This window comes from Pristiophorus japonicus, chromosome 12 (genome assembly GCF_044704955.1).
Source record: "Pristiophorus japonicus isolate sPriJap1 chromosome 12, sPriJap1.hap1, whole genome shotgun sequence".
NCBI lineage: Eukaryota > Metazoa > Chordata > Chondrichthyes > Pristiophoridae > Pristiophorus > Pristiophorus japonicus.
The window spans coordinates 37,077,121-37,095,042 of record NC_091988.1 but is presented as its reverse complement, the minus strand read 5'-3'; the positions used below and the strand labels follow the sequence as shown (position 1 = coordinate 37,095,042).

General features: G+C 42.9%; 1 protein-coding gene across 3 annotated transcripts in view; it reads right to left on the bottom strand.

The window, feature by feature from the left end:
• LOC139277190 (protein bicaudal D homolog 2) overlaps nucleotides 1-17,922 on the bottom strand; it is a 112,872-nt gene that overhangs the window by 59,584 nt on the left and 35,366 nt on the right. For all 3 annotated transcript variants that reach the window (XM_070895308.1, XM_070895309.1, XM_070895311.1), the window contains exon 2: nucleotides 2,346-2,558. In XM_070895308.1, the coding sequence (XP_070751409.1) occupies nucleotides 2,346-2,558 (213 nt within the window). The remainder of the gene's footprint in view (nucleotides 1-2,345; nucleotides 2,559-17,922) is intronic.

Here is a 17,922-nt window from a genome sequence, read left to right as displayed (position 1 = left end):
TCAATATTGATATATGGCTTAGGAGACAATAGGAGGGAAAAAGAGTGAAAAATAAAAGTAAGGCATCACCAAAAATCAAAAACAAAAACACATTTCACAAGCTTCTAACGAGTTCTCCAGTAGGCACATTTTTCTCAATGTATTGCCTCATTAATCTGTCGCAAAAATCTAGTCCTCTCTTCAGTATACTCTAGTGTTCTGCATGCAGCATGCTGGAAGTCAAAAGACAAATAGGAACAGGAGTAGACTATTCAGCTCATCAAGCCTGCCATTTTTGCTAGCCATGGCAGCTCTACTGTTTTAATTCCATTTCCCTCCTACTCTTATTTCCCAACAAGTTTCCTCCAACACATGATTTTTCATCTATGGCTGTTTGGGGCAGTGCTTTACATAACCCTTTGTTTGAAGAACATAAAATAAAGTATTAAAAATAAATGTGTAGTTATTGTGAAGATGAAGTTAAAAAAAAAACAGGTCAACTTGTTAAAGCAGGTACAATTACATGCAAAAGGAGAGCTTATTAAGAGCCAGTGTCAAAAATTATCCTTTGGCACAAATGTTTTATTTTCTCAGTCAGCTTCCACTCATGTAGATAAACTTTATCTGCAAACATCTTGAAAGTATGCTGATTTCTTGGTGATATTTCCTTGAAATTTTAATATGCATGTTTGTATAAATGGGAATATAACTCATTTTAAATTGATTTTAAAGTTAATAGCACATTACAATTTTTTCACTGGAAATGTCAATTTATAGTATTTCATTCTTTCTCTACTACACATTCAAAATCCTACAAAAAGATGAAACTATCACCTTCAATGGTTTTTCATTTTGCTAATTTGTTATTCAGTATTCATACTTCTTAATACATTTTCCCACCTTCCAGGTCTCCCACCCCGCAACCACCTCCCCCGCCCCACCCCACCCACTTCTAATTTCCTCTCCTTATCTGTGCTGAGGCCTCAACTATTCACTGTATTTATTAGCAACTTAGATGGTGGGAAAGAAAGCCACATATTTAAATTTACTGATGACAAAGATATGCGGCATTGCAAGGAGTGTAAATGGAAGCATAAAATTACAGAGATATATTAATAGATTAAACAAATGAGCAAAACTGTGGCAAATGGATTTCAACTTCGGCCAATGTGAGGTTATCCACTTTGGACCTAAAAAGGACAGAACAGAATGCTTTATAAATGGTAGAAAGCTGGAAGCAGTGGCGATCCAATAAGATGCAAGGGTCTGTGTACATACATCATTATTTTCTCTACCTGACCATGGCATTATAATCAAAAAGGCTAATGGACTAGAATACAAGGGGTAGAGGGGTTATGCTACAGCTATACGAAGCCCTGGTTAGACCACACTTGAAGTACTGTGAGCAGTTCTGGGCACCACACTTCAGGAAGGATACATCGACCTTGGAGGGAGTGCAATGACGAATTACCAGAATGATACCTAGACTCCAAGGATTAAATTACGAGTAGAGATTGCACAAACTAGGGTTGTATTCCCTGAATTGAGAAGGTTAAAGGGTGATTTGATCAAAGTTTTCAAGATATTAAGGGGAACTGATGGGGTAGATAGAGAGATACTATTTCCACTGGTTGGGGTGTCTAGGACTAGAGGGCATAGAAATAAAAAATAGAGCCACGTCTTTCAGGAGTAACGTTAGGAAACATTACTACACGTAAAGGGTGGTAAAAGTTTGAAACTCTTTTGCAAATGGCAATTGTTAATTTTAATCTGAGACATAAATTTTTGTTAAACAAGGGTATTAAGGGATATGGGGCAAAGGAGGGTATATGATCACAGATCAACCATGATTTCACTGAATGGTGGAACAGGCTCAAGGGGCTAAATGGCCTACTCCTTTCCTATGTTCATACCCATCTTATTCTGAAAGCAGTAGCTCATGTGACAGCCTTTGTTGTTCATCCAAGCCTAAACAGCATCAAGTAGGCTATTCAAGCATACTGCAGCTGATTCAATCCCCAGGTCCACACATTCCAGAAATGGTTTCTGGATAGTAATCAGGAATAGAAACACTTGATTTGTTTCCCCTCTCCAAAGCCCAGGGATATTGAGATTAACTGTAGTAATTTCACTGCTACCTCTACTGAGATCAGTTGACATCACAGAAATCAAGAATCAAACCTGGGGCTTCCCTGGTTTGCATGACACAGACCTACTATCCTCCGAGCTGAAAAATGGTGCGTACCAACAAAAAATCCAAGGAGTGGGAAAATAAATAAAAATAGGACAAATAAAATGGCACAGAAAATATTCAAACGAGCAAATAAAAAAATTGATTTGTCAACAGCTCAGTTCTTTTTTGTTACCTCTTTTAGCTGCAGTGTGATTGAAGCTAGATGGTCATTTTCAGATTGGGCATTGGTGAGTACATTTTTCAACTGCTTCAGTTCTGTTTGCAGCTCCAGAATCTTCCCCACATAATATGCCTCCTTAGATGCAGACTCTTGAATCAATGACTCCTCACGGCTCTCCCCATCAGCTGCTACCTTCTTGTGGTTGCTATATGCCTGACCAAAAGCCTAAAAAGAATAAAACATAAGGCGGTGAGCTTAGGGGAATTGAAATGCAAATTGCATCCAGTCAGGCAATCACATAATTAAACATACATCGTATACACAGTACAGGATGGTTAATTGCAAAGGTTGTACTGCATTACGTCAATTAAAAACAATCTCCAAAATTATGAACTATATTCAAAATATATTTCTCCAACTGTGAAAAAACCTATTAACAGTTTTGGCAAATCTATTATATTTAGCGCATGGAGAAGCACAAGTATAATAGTTTGTGATTTTAAAGATTTTAAATGCAAGATTTATTTCTTCCTTTTGAAGTGTGATACCGCAAAAAGTTCAAACAAAAGTGAAGCAAAACACAGAATATCCAAATGTGTTAGTTAAGAATTCCGAAGAATCCCAATTAAAAATTTCATGCAAAATTATTTCCACAAAATTAAACTGCAAAAGAGCTTCGTAAAATCGCAAAACTAACACTCAGTTTCCCTTAATGGAAACCTGTACTGAAAAGGTGAACAGCAAGTCATGCAATTGCAAATTTTATAGTTTTCTTTTCCCTTCAGGATGTGGATGATGCATCAAGGACCACATTTATTGCTCATCGACAGTTGCCCTAACAAGACCTTCTCCTTGAATCACGGCAGTCCTTGATGATGTCCTAAATGGTGTTGGGTTAGAAACTCCAGGATTTTCACCCATTGACAACAATGCAATGGCAGAATATGTCCAAATCGGGTGTTGCAAATCGGGTGTTGCAAATCAGTGGTAGAGGCTGGGAGGTGCTGTTGAAGTAAGCTTTCAGAGCTGTAACAATGTGTCCTGCAGATTGTACATACTGCAGCCACAATGCACTGGTGATGGAAGGAGTGGATATTGATTTCAGTGGCAGGAGCACAGGTCAAATGGGCTTTGTGAATATTGGCTGTTTCTACAAAATCTTTCCTTCATTTGTGATATGCTGGAAAATTAGCTACTTTTTGAATGTTTTTCAAGTCTGAGTTAACATAATTCTCTGTCTATGTAATATTTTTCTTTTAAAAGAGAAATCCACTCATTTCTTCTGCTGTTAGTAATTTGAACTTTAGAAATCTGATCAGACATTTCAAAAAGACAAAAATGCTATTGCACTCAAAAGGGTTGAGAAAGATCTGTGAGGATTTACAAATTTGTACTACTTAGATAATGGATAGATAACCTTTACTACTGGAAAAGGATGCACTGTCAGCAATAGCATGGGAAAAATATTTTTGTGCTATATAATGTTTCAAAGCTAAAGTAGAAAAATACAGATTCTCTTCATGACCAATGAAATATTAGAAACATGCCATTGAATCAATGATACTCTGTGCACCATCTTATGTCCAGACAGACATTCAATACTTCATTCAATCACAATCATGACAGATAAAGAATATCCCAGAAACAAGGGACCAGCATCAATGACTGAAACATTAAGCTGATTCCAAAGATGGACTCATGGGAAATTAAAAATCATGTTTCCAAGCAGAGCAGATGGCCATCTGTTCAAACTGAAGCACCTACCTTCAGCTGTGCTCAAAACCTATAGGTCATGCTTCTTTTGAAAGAATAATATTTCAAACCTCATAATTCGAAAGTATTTCTAAATTATATTTCTCAGAGAAATTACTTTAATTTAGGACGTTTGCAGTCTAGACTATGCTACTATATCTAACACATCCGCTGCAACTCAAGTCAGTCAATTCGAAAGTCCTTCACAAGGTGACGGGAGTTTTTCCTCACAAAAGTTGGTGTGGTCCTGACTATTAAAAAGACCCATGACGTTATCTGGTGCAAGTTCTCCAACATAATTTCTGTTCCTCAAATTCTTCCTTTTGCTCGACACATGTACACACATATCAGCAGGTTTTCTTTGAAAAAGTCTAGTTATACATTTCTAGGACACAAAAGTCTTGAAAGTAAAGATCCTTTTTAAATTTGCTAACAGGAAAAAGAAGCCTTATAAAATCCTCCCCGAATCAGCTTTAAACGCAATGTCCCTTATTTTATCAATATGTCAATACAAGATTTATAATGAACAAATGTCAATTACAAACTACACTCATGCAAGCAGCAGCTCACATCAATACTCAAATTGGTTATCTTGTTTATCCATACAACTAAACTTCATGGCATCTAACTTTAGGAACAGCTGGAAACACAATAGGTGGAATTCCTGTTTTGGAGTAGACGGAGATGAGCTCATCCTGCCTGAATTGCACTTCATTGGCCAGCCATAAGTTACCTTGGAGGCATGCACAGAACCAAAGACTGCCTTGCCGACCCAGGGGGCAGGAGAGAGAATGTCAAGAGAAAAATACGTTTTAAAACATTCAGATTACAAGATAAAAGTTGTCTGTATTTTACCAGTATTGTCATTGTAAAAGACTAATGTTTGCTATTGAACATTTATATCGTGCCTTTAACGTAGTAAAATGTCCCAAGGCGCTTCACAGGAGCGTTATCAAACAAAATTGTGACACCGAGCACATAAGGAGATATATGGGAAGATGACCAAAAACTTGGCAAAGAGGTAGAGTTTAAAGAGCTTCCTAAAGGTGGAAAGAGAGATAGAGAAGCAGAGAGGTTTAGGGGGGGAATTTCAGAGCTTAGGGCCTTAGAGCTGAAGGCACAGCTACCAATGGTGGAATTATTAAAATTGGATATGCTCAAAAGGCCAGAATTGGAGAAGCGCAGATATCTCGAAGGGCTGGAGGAGATTACAGGAGATAGCGAGGGGCAAGGTCACAGAGGGATTTGAAAACAAGGATGAGAATTTTAAAATCGAAGTGTTGCTTAAATGGGAGCAATGTAGGTCAGCGAGCACAGGAACGATGGGAGAAGAGGACTTAATGCGATTTAGGGCACGGGCAGCAGAGTTTTGAATTACCTCAAGTTTACAGAGGGAAGAATGTGGGAGGCCAGCCAGGAATGTACTGGAACAGTCAAGTCTAGAGGTAACAAAGGTATGGATGGCAAACACGCAGTTTGTTATGTGTTTAAATACGGTGTGTAAATTTACATTGAACTGATGAATTGATGGCATTAATTTAGTAAGATTTATAAGGATTGATTAGCATCATACTTCAAAAATAGAATTTCACACAAAATTAGAACAGATTCCTACATAAATACTTGATATTTATATATACAGTAAAATACAAACCTTAAGTGTTACTGATGGAATAACTGACAAGATTAATAATCTGTCTTCCAACAATAAAAAATGTGTGAAGCCAAAAGTGCTTCATATCAATTCTAATCATGGGCGTGTAAATCAGTAGTGGAGGACCTAACTGACTCTCGCGCAAGTGAAGTTAGATTCCTTTCTCCAGAGAGTCTCAGTTCACTTTGTTCTGATGTCATGACCTGACACCAGAGGCTACATTTAGATAATAACTAACTGCGCCAATGGTACAAAGACAAACTGCCTCCATTGAAGTACAATTGCACCCTTAGATTTTTCAATTTCCCTACGGGTCAATTCTCTACTTTAATTGCTTCCTTCCTTTCCCATTTTAACATTCAAAATCTATCTTCTATTCCATATTTGACCAAAAACAAGATTCTGGGGTATCCAAGATGACAATGAGCTACAGTAGTGTTCTGCTCAACAGATGCAGTCCGATAGGCTAATTTGTCCTTTTTGAATAAAGGGAATCCATTCATACAGTCAATTCTGCAATACCAGTAGCAAATATCTCCACGAGCTACAGCAATGCACAATATCTTAAAATATATGTACACACACACACATATATATATTCATATCTTACATACAATGATTAAGCTATCAAAGTGTACCTGAAAGATACTTTCCTCCCACCTCTTCCCCAAACTTGTCCCGATCTCTCCAGAAGTCTTAACTTATGCCACAATATGATTCCACAGGCAGCAGCTGCATTTCTGTACCTTGCTTCATGTGCAAGCCTACAGAGATTATTTAATTATGGGGAAAGGAGGGGGGAAACGAGCACGTGTGTGAGAGTGCGAGAGTGTGAAATAGGAGCGCAAGCTCAATAGGCAGAGTAAAAAAGGAAATAGCAATCAAGAGCAGCATATTTACCAAGGAATAATTTGCAGTTGATAAAAAAAATGAACAGCCTGACAATGACCCCAAAAAAATCTTCACTTCTGAGCAATGTACTTTTTACTGTATTGCAACATTATAGAACAAATATTCTATCAAATGTAATCTGGTAATCAATGGTTATAAGGAGATTTCTATGTTTTGGCTAATGTGACATGATTAATTGACATTGACCTTTGCTGTGCAACTGAGAAGTAAGAGGATGGGAAAAGGCCAACAGATTGCTAATGGATATTTACTCTTACCCCTTACAATTCATTTGAAAAAAGGCATCTGTAATAACTGACCTTTCAGACACAAGGATGCATTTTACAAAAAATTCTTGTCAATACTTAAATTGCCTTTTTCATAATAGTGATTTCAGAAATCACACGGCAAAATCTTTAAGATTTAGCAACAGAACATGAGTTTTCTTCCCTATGCAACAGCATCAAGCTCAAAATAACTAAACAGCTCTTCAAGAATTGAAATATCACCAACAAACGGCAATGTGTTTGTTTTTTTGGATAGCAATATTTAATTAAGTAAATTAGAAAGCATTGCCTTTGACCAACTAAAACCTTGGCCAATTTCTTTCATGTGTAATGTTTAAACTCACATTATAAAGAATAGTAATCTATATACCAGTCATTGAATTTAGAAAGAAACTGATCACAGAAATCACTTGCGATAACTACGTACAATTGCTGATGCCAGTTACTGTGGAAAGATTTTCTTTTCAACCCTTTAACATAAAAGCAACGACACTGGAGCCTATTACTAATTTTGAACTGCATTACTGCATAATGAGATTACAATGCTAGAATCATTGGGCCCAAGTTTCGGCCTCAGTTGCTCCTGATTTTTTGGAGCAACTGGTGTAGAACGGAGTATCTTAGAAATTCAAATTCTTGGCATTTAGTTTGCTCTAGTTCTAGTCAGTTAGAACAGTTTCACTTTGGAACAGAATTTTTTTTTCCCAAAAGGCGGCGTGTCCGGCCACTTACGCCTGTTTTCAAAGTTTTGGCAGTGAAAACTTACTCCAAACTAACTTAGAATGGAGTAAGTGAAGATTTTTGTACGTTCGAAAAAACCTTGTCTACACTTTAGAAAATCAGGCGTAGGTTACAAATTAGGCGTGGGGAATGGGGGGGGGGGTTTAAAAGGGAAGTTTACAAACATTAAACACTTAAGTTTTACAAATAAAGAGCCATCATCAATAATAAATGATAAATACATCAATAAATCAATCAAAAAAAATTAATAAAAAATATATATTTTTTAAAATCAATAAATAAAACATTTTCTACTTACCGACTGCAGCACCGGGAGTCCCCCCAGTGTGTCTCTGTCAGTGTCTCTATCTGTCTCTCACTCTCTGTCTGTCAGTGTCTGTGTTTCTGACGGGGAGAAGGGAGGTGGGGGGCGATGGGGGGAGAAGGGAGGTGGGGGCGATGGGGGAAGAAGGGAGGTTGGGGGGGGGGGGGAGGAGAGAAGGGAGGTGGGGGGGGGGGGGGAGAAGGGAGGTGGGGGGGGGGGGGGGGAGAAGGGAGGTGGGGGGGGGAGAGAAGGGAGGTGGGGGGGGGGAGAGAAGGGAGGTGGGGGGGGGGGGAGAAGGGAGGTGGGGGGGGGGGGAGAAGGGAGGTGGGGGGGGGGGAGAGGGGAGGGGGGGGTGGGGAGAGGGGAGGGGGGGGGAAAGAGAGGGAAGGGGGGGGAAAGAGAGGGAAGGGGGGGGAAAGAGAGGGAAGGGGGGGGAAAGAGAGGGAAGGGGGGGGAAAGAGAGGGAAGGGGGGGGAAAGAGAGGGAAGGGGGGGGAAAGAGAGGGAAGGGGGGGGAAAGAGAGGGAAGGGGGGGGAAGAGGGAAGGGGGGGGAAAGAGAGGGAAGGGGGGGGAAAGAGAGGGAAGGGGGGGAAAGAGAGGGAAGGGGGGGAAAGAGAGGGAAGGGGGGGGAAAGAGAGGGAAGGGGGGGGAAAGAGAGGGAAGGGGGGGGAAAGAGAGGGAAGGGAGAGAGGGGGGGGGAGAGAGGGAAGGGAGAGAGGATGTAGGGAGGGAGGGAAGGGAGAGAGGAGAGGAGAGGGGGGGAAGGAGGGAAGGAGAGAGGATGTAGGGAGGGAGGGAGAGAGGAGAGAGGGAAGGAGAGAGGATGTAGGGGGGGAGGGAGAGAGGAGAGGGGGAAGGAGAGAGGAGAGGGGGAAGGAGAGAGGAGAGGGGGAAGGAGAGAGGAGAGGGGGAAGGAGAGAGGAGAGGGGAAGGAGAGAGGAGAGGGGGAAGGAGAGAGGAGAGGGGGAAGGAGAGAGGGAGGGAGAGAGGAGAGGGGGAAGGAGAGAGGAGAGGGGGAAGGAGAGAGGAGAGGGGGAAGGAGAGAGAGAGGGGAGGGAGAGGGAGGAAGGAGAGAGGAGAGGGGGAAGGAGAGAGGAGAGGGGGAAGGAGAGAGGAGAGGGGGAAGGAGAGAGGAGAGGGGGAAGGAGAGAGGAGAGGGGGAAGGAGAGAGGAGAGGGGGAAGGAGAGAGGAGAGGGGGAAGGAGAGAGGAGAGGGGGAAGGAGAGAGGAGAGGGGGAAGGAGAGAGGAGAGGGGGAAGGAGAGAGGAGAGGGGGAAGGAGAGAGGAGAGGGGGAAGGAGAGAGGAGAGGGGGAAGGAGAGAGGAGAGGGGGAAGGAGAGAGGAGAGGGGGAAGGAGAGAGGAGAGGGGGAAGGAGAGAGGAGAGGGGGAAGGAGAGAGGAGAGGGGGAAGGAGAGAGGAGAGGGGGAAGGAGAGAGGAGAGGGGGAAGGAGAGAGGAGAGGGGGAAGGAGAGAGGAGAGGGGGAAGGAGAGAGGAGAGGGGGAAGGAGAGAGGAGAGGGGGAAGGAGAGAGGAGAGGGGGAAGGAGAGAGGAGAGGGGAGGTAGGGAGGGAGGGAAGGAGAGGTAGGGAGGGAGGGAAGGAGAGGTAGGGAGGGAGGGAAGGAGAGGTAGGGAGGGAGGGAAGGAGAGGTAGGGAGGGAGGGAAGGAGAGAGGAGGGAGAGAGGGGGGGGGGGAGGGGAGAAGGAGGCTGATCGGCCAGGCCCAAGACCTCGGGCTAGATTTACAGGTAGGTGGCGTCGGATCTCGGGGGGTGGGGGGGGGGATCGCGGAGGTCCCGGGGGGGGCGGGGGGAAGACGGGGGGGTGAGAGAGTGTCGCAGAGGTCGGGGGGAGTTTGGTCGGGAGGAAGCAGGAGCTGGGCATGGGAGGAGCCTTATTCACGCAGCCCAGTGAGGCCATTCGGCCAGGGCTAGGGGCTGCGTGCTTCGGGCCCCTCCCACACAGTTTTGGGTGCCTGGAGCTACTGCATATGCGCGCCCACTGTAGCGCGCATGTGCAGAGGTCCCGGCACTGTTTTCAGCGCAGGGACCTGGCTCCGCTCTCTGCAGCTCGTGCTGCGCCGCGCCCAGCTGCAGAAGACCTGCAAGGAGCTGGAGAATCTGGAAGTTTTTTTTTAGGCGCACTTTCTGGCGCGAAAAACGGGTGTCCAGGTCCGGGCTGCGCCGTTTTAGGCGCATCCCGAAACTTGGGCCCTTTGATGTATAAAACATAAGATGTCATTTCACTCATGCAAATGTACAACTGTTCAAATGTACTCAAAAACTTCTGTTCATTTTTCTTTATTTTATGGTTTATCTTTGCAATTGATGTTTTAAATATGACAAGATTCCACCAAACCTCTTCAGTCTCTTTCTAAAAAATACTACCAAACTTGAGCCCATAATTAACCATTGAATACGAAACAAATTGTTACCTTGAACTGTAATTATAGGTGCAGGATATATTGGCATCAGTGAAGTCTAGTTAAAACTGCAGTCACCTAGCCAGAAATCTCTACTGCATTTACTATGTTAAAATACAGTACATTAATGACATTGATTAAACCTCTTTTGGTACATTTTGTTGTAACTCAGGTCATTGTTTACATTTTTGGAACAGTGTAAACTGACAATGCAGAGTTTTATTGCCTGCTTTCACTGCTCACCAATGGGCTCAATTTTCCCGCCATTTTTTTTTTGGTGTAGGCTGCTTTTTCTGATCTAACTTAAAAATCCCCAGTTTCCCCAATCAATTTACACCAGCATTACTCAGTTAGCTACGTTTTTTTTCCTCAAAAGGGGGCGTTACCAGCCACCTATGCCAATTCTGGCCATTTAGGCAACTTTGGCCAGCTAATAATTACTCCATTTCTACTTAGGCCAGCGTATGTGGCCTCTTGAGAAAACCCTTGCGGAGAGTTAAAGAAATCGTGCAGGTAAGGAAAATCAGCGCAGGTAAGTGCAGCAGATGCCCGGACAGCAGCAGCAGGAAAGGTAAGAGAGGGGGAGAGCGAGGTGGGGTAGGAAGAGAAGGGAGGGAGAGGGGGTGGGGGGGGGGAAGCCTTTTGGGTGTAGTTAGGTGCGGGGACCAGGAGAGAAGAGACCATCGGCCTGGGGTAGGGACGGTGGAGTGGACCGGCAAGCCCTTCAGCCAGGGCTAGGGAGCAGACCGGGAGATCACTCAGCCAGGGCTAGGGGCGGGAGAGCGCACCGGCAAACCCTTTGGCGAGATAGAGAGAGGAGAGAGAGAGAGAGAGAGAGATCAGAGAATCGAACCAGTGGGGACTGAGAATGGGACTGGACCGGCAAACCCTTCCGGCAGGGTTGGAGGCAAGTTGCTATTGTGTTTTTCAATTATTTTAATGTGTTGGGAGCTGGCTGTATGCCTCAGCTCGCATTGTGTCCCTGGTTACCATGGCAGCCCGATCTTTTTGGCGCAGATCAAGGTTCCACCCCCAAAACTAAAGGTCGGGTTACTCCAAAATGAAGAAATCCAACGGGGAAACATTAGAATGTTTTTTTAGTCGTACTTGGGCCCCAATACTTGGGCCCAAAAAAAAAAAATCGGGCGTAACTCTTCAAGAATTCCAAAATAATGCTTTGGGCAAAATTGAGCCCATGGACACCAAGCTCCCCAAGTCCACGCAGAGACCTCTATGCATAGGCCCAACTGCTGGTTACATTTTTAAGTTTTATTATTCAGTCAATCACCAGGGCAAATGATTTGCCACAGCACAACATAAATTTATACGCTTACTGCATGGAGTACGATTTGCTACCCAAGTGTAACTTTGCATTAAAATCTTCAGACAGCATTGAACTGCCAGTTCATGATCAGTACCAAACCTTTCATTGCAACAGATCACTTGCCCTACCCATCAGCTGTTGGGAAATCCAGGTGGTCTGCTAAAGTGTCGTTATTGTTTAAGCTTGAAATTTTGCCTTCTCCAAGTGGTTTCAGACTGCCAGAAAAACACAATCACCATTAATTAGGTGAAATTAAACTATAGTTATACATGTACAGGTTGAACCTCCCTTATCCGGCACCCTCGGGACCTGGTCTGTCCCGAACAAAGGATTTTGCTGGATGAAGGGTGGTCATGTGTTTGGGTGGACTGTGCCTTTAAGTGCTGTTGCTGGGTGTGTGTGTGTGTGCGCGCTGATTGACAGTCGGTCCAGCCAATCAGTCAGCCAGCCAATCAGTGTGCAGGGGGCCTCAAAGAGCCGGCAGACCGGCAGGCACAGAAGAGCCGGCGGGTCCCAAAGAGCTGGCGGACCGGTGGCCCCCGAAGAGCCGGCCTGACTCCCCGGAGGGAGCGCTGTGGGGAGGAGTGGTCGGCCCAAGGACTGTGGCTGCAGGAGTTTCAGCAGGGCGATGAGGAGGAGGCACCCGATTGAGAAAGATTATATTGGTGAGTAGGATTTTGACGGTCGCTTTCTGCACATGCGCCACCCTGGAATGGTCTGACCACTTTTCCTGAAACCAATAATTCACATTTTCATGGGCACCAGAAGCAAAGTGGGTATTTTTCGTGCTTGATCCTAGACTGCTGGTGAAGACAAGACTGGAATTCATCATAGCCAAATCTAATCCTGCAGTGGTCACTGGACAGCGACCTGGCCAATTTATCCCCTTCATTGCCCAAATGTACCAAGGTCAACTGTAATGCCCCATTGCTGCCCTGCCGAGATCAGCTAAATCAACACTGAACAGTAATCAAATTGAGACTTTCCCCAGTCTGTCTGTAATACACCAAGCAATGCTTTAAGTACTTAGTCATCGGCAAAGCCACAGAATGCACATGTATTAACAAACTTTTAAACATCAGATTTATTCAGACTTTTGGCATCACGCATGTATTTTTTGAAAAAGAAGCCTGGTCCTCTGCTTAACTGCGTCAACAAAATGGGAGGCCACCTCTATATTGTTACCCACCAGGTCCAGAGCAATTATTCTCAATAATGCAAAATACCAATCATTTCAGTTCAACAAAAACAAATATTACCTCAATTCATAAATGAACTGCATTCTGTACTACTGAGACAGCTGGACCAGAAAGGTTCCAGATTCAATCACTAGTGAATGCTGGGTTGGTTGATCTCCGCTGAGGCTATACTGGAGACATTCCAAATGGTTTCAGCATCAAAGCAGCAGAAAGGAAAATAATCAAGCGTGGTTCTCATCACTGAATACCATCAAGTTTTTGCAAAAATAGTGAAAGGAACCAGAGGGTCATCATTGTCCAGGATTGTGCAGTTGAGGAAATTTGTTAAAATTGGGAAGGAGGTTAACCATTTGTTTCAAAGACTTGAGTCACTGATACAACGAACAAAATCTTTAAATGGTAAGTAGTGCTGAAGAATGTTAGGAAACATAATAGGCCAGAAATCGCGGTCTTTTCGGGCGCGCACGATGCGTGCACACACCCGTAGAGGCCCCGCAAGTGCCAGTTTTAGGCACGCAAAGCACACAACCGGTACTTCTGATCTGTCAAGCCAATGCATCTCCGGGCGAAGGTCCTTCACGGGCGAAGATTTGGGCTGTTTGCCCAATTTTTGCCCAGCGAATGTCCTTCAAACTTTTACATCTGAGTTTTAACAGATAGAAACAATAAATGTTATTACTTATTTTTATATTAAAAACCCTGTCCATGAAGTTAAGTTTATTGTTTAACACTATTAAAACTTTGTTCTTAATTGCAAAAAAATAAATTTTTCTCTAAAACATTGAATGTAATTTATATTTAAAAAATGAAGTTTTTTTTTATGTTTGCATTTTATTTGATTTTAGGGGTATTCTCATTGATATTAATGGGAGCTCGGATATGAATGAGAACACTACATTGTGATTGGTGGTCCAGGCACACATGATCCCAGGATACGCATACGTGGGCCACTGCGTTGCGCAACACAACTCGGTCTCGGAGCGCAAGTCTACGTTCCTCTGGGACCACCAGGTATTTTCGTTAAAAACATTTTGGTCGGAGGCATCCGTCCATGGGAAGCCTCCAACCGCAGGTTTTGGTCCAATATGATGCAGGGCAGAGTAGATATAAATGAAGCTCAAACAGCCTTTTCTTGGCTTGAAAGGCAGAGTCACGGAGATACAAGATGTAAAGGAACAAACAGCAGAAAGAGGGTCAACATCATTTCTCCTTGATAGCATCACTGATCAGCTGAATTTTATTACGAGGTGAAATGTAAATCTTACGCACTATTAGGAAAAATAAGTCACATCAAATATGGCTGTTATATATTACTTTAGAAGATATTTAAATGTTGAAATATTTAAACATCACTCCTCACAGTATACCAAAAAACAATGCTTGAAATATTATTGTTTTAACGGAAGATTGCCAATTTTGTGGCCTTTTTCTAAATTCAAATATTTAAAAAGAATGAAGACCAACTTTAGCAATGTAAACATGGTACTGTTTGAAATTCAAACTGCAGTTGCCAGGATCAGACCAGTTGCTGTAGTCTAAATGCACCAAGTTTTCCGAGCTCCAGCTCTGAGAAACAATAGCAGATGATTCATGTCGTAGGGCACCCACCTTTTTGGCCACAGGTGATGTACATCCCAAAGAGAACAAGGAAACCAAGAAACAATATGGGGTTCACTCTCCAGCATAAAAGAAACAAGTAAAAACCGTTGCTCCCCCATTTTGTTTGATTATTACTCTGAACTTCTGTGATTTTCTATTTATTAATTTTTAAACAGGCTCAGTATGGGCCTGGAGCACTATATTGTTCTGTCCTTTTGACATTCCCCAAGAGCAAAACATTGTAATTCTTTCAAGTACCATTTACTTCACACAACAGCACTAGCGTTAACAAAGGCTCCATGCCTCCGCAAGATCCTACAAATCCCGAGAGGACAAACGCACCAATGTTAGCGTCCTTGACCAAGCTAACATTCCCAGCATTGAAGCACTGACCACACTTGATCAGCTCCGCTGGGCAGGCCACATAATTCGCATGCCAGACATGAGACTCCCAAAGCAAGCGCTGTACTCGGAACTCCTTCACGGCAAACGAGCCAAAGGTGGGCAGCGGAAACGTTACAAGGGCACCCTCAAAAGCCTCCCTAATAAAGTACAATATCCCCACTGACACCTGGAAGTCCCTGGCCTAAGTGGAGGAAGTGCATCTGGGAGGGCGCTGAGCACCTCGAGTCTCGTCACCGAGAGCATGCAGAAATCAAGCGCAGACAACGGAAAGAGCGTGCGGCAACCCAGTCCCACCCACCCCTTCCCTCAATGACTATCTGTCCCACCTGTGACAGAGACTGTGGTTCTCGTATTGGACTGTACAGCCATCTGAGAACTCATGTTCAGAGTGGAAGCAAGTCTTCCTTGATTCCAAGGGACTGCCTATGATGATAATGATGAGGCTTTCAAGAAATTCCATTTTCCTCCAAACAAAATACTTTCTATTGGCTTAATAAAGCATTTCACAGTTTCACAAGTAGGTGTTAAGAATTCAAGTATTTTCATGCATCTTCAAAATAATTAGGCTGATAGACCAGAAATGGATTTCTTATTCCCTTACTATCAGTCATTGTGGAAAACTTGCCCTTGAAAACTACTAATTTCTGACAGAAATTTAAGAACTCAGCAGATGGCTACAGAAACTAAAGATGCTATCATTAATTATTGCTATGAGGAGACACCCTTACAATGCAGATTTGTTCTGAGTTTGTAACCATTATATTCACATTTATATTGTGCATTTTAATAATTTTAATTCAATAAAAACCATTTCAAATGAAAACAGCAGATCTAAGCTTCAATAAAGAAAATGTAAAAATTCTCAATGCTTGGTCTGCCTATCCATTACGATAAAATGCTAACATCTAATGTATCAAAATGTACATAGATGCATGGACTCACCGCTGTGATGTCACTGCATATTTGTGATGCAAAGAGAAGCAAATTTAAATCTGAAGCATTGAGCCTTTCCAGTCAGTCTCTAATTTAAATTAGGAAATGCACAAGGGAACCAAAATAGCTTTCAACAGTAGACACTGGCTCTAGATCTTCAATTGGAAAAACTGCAGTTACCTGTATTTTCTCTCAGCAGATAATGGGGAAAATTAGATGTTAAGTGTATTTCACACTTCCACACAAGGTGCCTTTATTGACCATACTGTGGACAAGCAATCCACATGCACTAATCTTGACCATTTACCTGTACAAGTGAAGCTGTTTTTGATGTACCTGGACACCTGTATTGGAACCCCAGTGAATTTGTGGGTAGCCAAGTGGTTGTGGCACTTTGGTCAATGTGTATACCCGAAGTAATGACATCAAAACTTCCACTGAAATTAAATAAAGACCTGCATTTATATAGCGCCTTTCACGACCACCAAATGTCCCAAAGCGCATTACAACTAATAACTTTTGAAGTGTAATCTCTGTTGTAATGTCGGAAATGCAGCAGTTAGGTTGCACACAGCAAGCTCCCACAAACAGCAATGTGATAATGATCAGTGCTTTAGTGATGTTGGTTGAGGGATATCTCCCCTGCTCTTCTTCAAAATAGTGCCATGGGATCTTTTACATCCTGTTTAACGTCTCATCCGAAAGACGGCACCTCCGAGAGTGTAGCACTCTCTCAGTACTACACTGGAATGTCAGCCTAGATTTTTGTGCTCAATTCTCTGGAGTGGGACTTGAACCCACAACCTTCTGACTCAGAGGCAAGTTTCATGACATCAAGTTACAGACTTGCTGAATCCAACTCATTTAATGACCAGTCACAGGCATCCAGGAACTAGCAAGAAATACAAACCCAGCAAAAACTAGGAGCACCAATTTTAATCCGACCTGTCCAACAGAAAAGAGGCAGGTGAGCAGTCACAAATCACAAACATCGACTTATCACCGCGTTCCCGCAAGAAAGCATCCAACTGCTGTTTTAATTCCGTTGTTGACTCGTATCAGAAATGCACCTGCCAGAAATAGGCAAATGCTTCATTAATAAATTCAAACAGGAGTCTGAAGATGCCAGTTGGACTCCAATGCGATTTTATCTGGGTGAGTTTCAAGGGAGGTACAGGAAAAATAAAACAGCCAGGGTTGCCTCTCCTTGCCACTGTCCATCACCTCTGCTGGAAGTGTACTCGGGGGAGGGTGGGGCATTTAATCAAAGAAGGGAAAAGTTTATCTTGCATCCAGACAAGTGAATAACCTACCAACAGTCAACATCTCGACTCACACACGAAAAATAGTCACTTGGGAAAGCTGACACCCCTGGAACTCAAAACTAGGAAGAAATTAGTAACTTCAGGAGGAGGGGAGAAAACTGGCAGAAAAAGACAATTTTTTTTTAAACGAACTGACTTATTTTACAACAAGGCGAGTTATTACAGTACTGCATGTATTTTCTACTGTACTGTTGCTCCTTCGTCACTGTCAGGCCCAATTAGTTTCTCTGAACAATACACAACAAATTTTCCAGCCTGAATTCACAAGCCCTCACTGTACAAAACAGGAAAAACACAGGAAATGGAAGACTTCCTTACAACACCCCATGAGTCACAACCTCATTTTACCACTTAAAATGCAGCAACTATACTACGGAGGTCATGTAATGAAACAGAAATACAGGGTTCAACAACATTCAGCATTACAACCGTGAAAGGCGCTATTTAATGCAAGTCTTTCCTTTTTATTTAGCATTACCTACTCAGCCGGCCCTGCCCTGAAGTCATTTGCCTTTTTACACTTAAACCATCGTAAGACTTGCGGGACATTACTTTTCCCTCTCACTGCTATGTGCAGGAACAGCCATTTTATTGAGCAATATACCTGTATAAGCAACCCGCACTACAAGTGCATAGACAAGGTCGGCTCTGATGCCCAGACTCCAACAGTAAAGTAAAGAAAGACTTGCATTTATATAGCACCTTTCACGACCAAAGCACTTTACAGGCAATGAAGTATTTTTGATGTGTAGTC